The sequence below is a fragment of the Myotis davidii genome, unplaced genomic scaffold, assembly GCF_000327345.1.
Source record: "Myotis davidii unplaced genomic scaffold, ASM32734v1 scaffold461, whole genome shotgun sequence".
Taxonomy (NCBI): domain Eukaryota; kingdom Metazoa; phylum Chordata; class Mammalia; order Chiroptera; family Vespertilionidae; genus Myotis; species Myotis davidii.
The window spans coordinates 2,057,397-2,062,067 of NW_006295825.1; the positions used below are offsets into that span (position 1 = coordinate 2,057,397).

The 4,671-nt window shown below is 51.8% G+C and overlaps 1 protein-coding gene across 1 annotated transcript in view; it reads right to left on the bottom strand.

Annotated features, from left to right (window-relative positions):
- The window catches only part of ANKDD1A (ankyrin repeat and death domain containing 1A), a 35,355-nt gene extending 32,685 nt beyond the window's left edge, over positions 1-2,670 (bottom strand). The window contains exons 1-3 of the mRNA XM_015568467.1: positions 2,658-2,670; positions 2,019-2,051; positions 1,733-1,836 (exon numbers count right to left, since the gene is read on the bottom strand). Coding sequence (XP_015423953.1) covers positions 1,733-1,836; positions 2,019-2,051; positions 2,658-2,670 — 150 coding nt within the window. The remainder of the gene's footprint in view (positions 1-1,732; positions 1,837-2,018; positions 2,052-2,657) is intronic.
- Between the last annotated feature and the right edge of the window lie 2,001 nt (positions 2,671-4,671).

Consider the following 4,671-nt stretch of genomic DNA (forward strand, 5'->3'; position numbering starts at 1 on the left):
CCCCCACCTAGTTCTCACACCACCTTGGCAGTTTATGATGGCATCTGGCCCTCGGACATCCGAGCAGGCCTGGTGGAAGCCAGTGTCCCTCCATAGTTTTCTGCTTGTGAGGTGACAATGAAAGAAACACTAATTTTCGGAGTGGTGTCTCCGCCTGGAACACTGTCCTTCACTGGCTCCTACAAAAACACCTCTTCCTCAAGAAGCCTCCCCGTCCCTCAGGTGGGGCAGATTCCTCCGACCCCCATGGAGCTCAACTACCACCATGGAAATGAATTGTTTGTCACTCAGTTTAATGTCAGTCCTCCCCAACTAGACTATCAGCTCCAAGAGGATTGCATCATGGGTTTTGCTCTATCGCTAGCACCTAGCACAGTGCTGGCACAGAGCAGTAAGCCCTTAATAAATATTTATTGATTGAATGAATCAATGAATGAGTGAGTGAGTGAATGAATGAGTCTGGCATTAGCATCCTATCATCCAACAAATCCACGCTTCCTTGCTAGTGCGTGTCCAGGAGTTGAGACCAAGGCTCCAGTCATCAATAACTCGCCGTGTGACCTCAGCTTACTTGCTGCCCGATCTGTGCCTGCTCTAAAATATGAACAGGACTAACACTTTCTGCCCCCTCCCCTCTCTAGGGGAGGGTGAGGATCACCAGGAAACAGGCGGATGAGTGCTCTGAAAACCTCAGAAATCCTGTTACTGTTACTGAGTCCCAGGAAGGCTCTGGAGACCCAGGTCATACCCCTGTCGTGTCACCCGGACAGGGCAGCCTCTGCTGCGGTCAGAAACCCTGCATCCAACCTTTTCAGCCTCCACTGACTAGCACCCAAGCTGGCATCTCCTCTAAGGTGCTCCTGACAGCCAGAGCCCCGAGGCAGGAGCTGCTACCCCGGTGGTACTCAGGCCTATCCTCAGTGTCCCCCGCCAGAAGGAATGGCTTTGCCCTCTGTCCTCTTCCCCAGCTGGGCTGTGGACCACCTCACCTGTAGCCTTCCCCGAGGCCTGATCAGCTGGGCTGATCTGCCTCCCAGCCTGGTCTTTGAGTCCTTGAGGGCAGGCGGGGGCCCACAGCAACTTGACACATTCAGTGGGCACAGAGGGCTCTCAGAGAATTGAGCTGGATGGCTGCCTCATGCATGCTCGGCCTCTCTTGGTCTGGTCTCTCTTGGTCTCAAACCCCTGGACTTCTGACCTCAGGCATCACTCCACCTTTGTCCCTCCAGGTTCTGCTCCTATCTGCCTATCTGTCAGCCTCTGACTCCTGACCTTCCTTGGGTATGCCTTTCAGATGGGTCACAGTATCTATATTATAAAAGGTCTGTGGCCCTAACGACTGGTGCGGGTGGGCAGGGCTTCAAGCATGGCGAGGCCGCGCGGGTGGGCGGGGCCGCACTCTGGGCTTCTAGTCTATAATAATAAAAGTGTAATATGCTAATTAGACTAGACAGCCCAACAATCTTCCCCATGTCCTTCTGAACAACCTTCCGGATGAAGCTGGGCTGCATCAGGACTCTAGTAACTTATAAGAGTATAAGTTCTGGAATTGCCCAAGTTTGGCTCAGAATCCTGACCCTGACTTGGGGTGAGGCCTCAGAGACCTTGAGACAATGTGGACAACCTGCAAATGCAGATGCAGATGCAGACACCATAAACTCTCCCTCCTGAGGGGAGGCGTCCCGGCCACACTGTCCCCACCCTCTGGAGCTGGAGGAGCCTGGTTACGCACGTGGTTTCTGGCCCTAATGTTGACTCTGCTTCTGATCAGCTCCTTCATCCTCCCGATGTTGTTCCTGCGGGCAGCCTCGTGGAGCTGCCTCTCCAGAGGAAGCACTGTGGGAGAAAAAGGGAAGTGGGGTGAGAGTGAGGGCCCCACACTGCATACAAGGTGCAGTGAACAGCCCCTCCCTGGCCCCGAATGTTTGCTGGGCTGGGGTCTTCCAAAGGAATGGAGCGTGAGGGGGATGCCATATGCTGGGACTTCCCCAGAGAGCTTGCGTTTCCTTCTAACTCACCACAGGTCCACATGGCCAGGACTCGGCCAAACCCTGAACATGGGAGACCATGGGCAAGACCATCCGCAGAGCTAGGTGTGTGCCCCTCACCCGTTAGAGATGCCCCATCACCCAGGCTTCATGTCTGCTCTCCCAGAACTGCTCTTAAGAAGGGAATGGAAAAAAAAAAAAAAAAAAGAAGAAGGGAATGGAGCCAAAACCGGTTTGGCTCAGCGGATGATAGAGCGTTGGCCTGCGGACTGAAGGGTCCCAGGTTCGATTCCGGTCAAGGGCATGTACCTGGGTTGTGGGCACATCCCCAGTAGATGTACAGGAGACGGCTGATCGATGTTTCTCTCCCATCGATGTTTCTAACTCTCTATCTCTCTCCTTTCCTCTCTGTAAAAAATCAATAAAATATATTTTTTAAAAAAGCGACCTTTAAAAAAAAAAGAAGAAGGGAATGGAATTCATCCCCCCTGGAGTCTACAACTGCCTTTTTCACAGCTCTGAATAGAAAGCAGCCAGGAGCTACTAAGCCCTCTGCTGCGCCAGGCCCTGCGGAGGCCAGGGGCATGCTCACCTGGCTTCCGTCTTCATCCTTCCGCCTCTTCTCTTCTCTCCCAGCTAGGGGGCCTTCCCTGCAGTCTCTCTGCATACCTCTCATCCTCATCATGCACCTTCACTTCAGTCTCAGACTAGAGAGAACCTCAGAGCTCCCCTGCCAGCCCCCTACATGGGCAGTGGTGGACTCAGAGGGTTAGTGGCCACGTCAGGAGGGATCAGGCCTGGTGACCCCCATGCTGCTGTCATCCTATCTGCTCTCGGCTTGTGAGGATGTCTGAGCTCCTTGGCTGCACCTCAAGCTCCTTGCGGGTCCTGGCCACACCGGACCCTTCCCAATCCACCTACAGCTCACAGCAGGCCCAAAGCTGGGCACAGGGAGGGATCCACAAAACTCTGCTTCCATGAGTGACACCAATAATCCCCAGACTAAGAGATGCCCGTCCCTTCTCCAGGAAAGCTTGGACACCCGGGCACAAATATTTCCTGGCCCTTTGCGCAGCCATTACAGGAGGTAACCTTATGGTTTTATTGCTGCCAGACCCACATCCTGCATGTATGGTCCAGTGTGAATGTCTAAACCCAGTCTCTGTCTAGGGACAGGTGGCCAGCGATGCATTGAGGTGACAGACAGGCCTACCATCAGTTTGGTTTGCCTGATAAATTCCACTTGGCTTCCCAGATGTGGGAGAGGGTCTTGGGCTTTCTGGTGCCTCACAAATACAACCTGTGGACCTCAGAGTAGCTGCCCCAGGGCAATCAGCTCTGGCTCAGACATTGTCTGGCTGTAAGACTTACTTAATTATCCCGTGCCTCAGTTTCCTCATATGCTGCTGTCATCCTATCTGCTCTCGGCTTGTGAGGATGTCTGAGCTCCTTGGCTGCACCTCAAGCTCCTTGCGGGTCCTGGCCACACCGGACCCTTCCCAATCCACCTACAGCTCACAGCAGGCCCAAAGCTGGGCACAGGGAGGGATCCACAAAACTCTGCCATGAGTGACACCAATAATCCCCAGACTAAGAGATGCCCATCCCTCCTCCAGGAAAGCTTGGACACCCGGGCACAAATATTTCCTGGCCCTTTGCGCAGCCATTACAGGAGGTAATCTTATGGTTTTATTGCTGCCAGACCCACATCCTGCATGTATGGTCCAGTGTGAATGTCTAAACCCAGTCTCTGTCTAGGGACAGGTGGCCAGCGATGCATTGAGGTGACAGACAGGCCTACCATCAGTTTGGTTTGCCTGATAAATTCCCCTTGGCTTCCCAGATGTGGGAGAGGGTCTTGGGCTTTCTGGTGCCTCACAAATACAACCTGTGGACCTCAGAGTAGCTGCCCCAGGGCAATCAGCTCTGGCTCAGACATTGTCTGGCTGTAAGACTTACTTAATTATCCCGTGCCTCAGTTTCCTCATATTCTGAATGGGGACATAAGCTGTCCTCCAGGGTTATTGTAATGATTAGATATAAGATAAGAGAAGCCTCTAGCATGGTGTCTAGTAACTAGTGCCACCATTGTCATCACTATCATTCCTCCAAGGCAAAAGATCAGAGATTAAATTCTGGTGGCGGTGACAGGAGATTTGTGGGTGGTGGGCACACGGTACAATAGACAGATCTTGTCATATAGAAACCCACACCTGAAACCTATATGTTCATGTTGACCAATGTCACCCCAATAAATTTAATAAAATAAATAAATAAATTCTGGTGGCCAAAGACCTGTAAGTGAGCCAGTGAAGCCCTAACCAAGGAAAGTACCTCCCTACGCACCTCCCTGCATTACTTTTCTCCATAACACCTCTCACCATGGGCAAATGCTATATTCACATATTTAAGTTTACAGTCTGCTTCCCCCATTATAATATAAGCCCATGATGGGAGAGATTTTTGTCTGATTTGTTAATTACTATATCCCCAAATTCAGGCCCTGGCATGCATATATATGTGTGTAATTTTTTAAATATATATATTTTATTGATTTCAGACAGAGAGGAAGGGAGAGAGATAGAGAGTTAGAAACTTCGATGAGAGAGAAACATCGACCAGCTGCCTCCTGCACATCTCCCACTGGGGATGTGCCCGCAACCCAGGTACATGCCCTTACCCC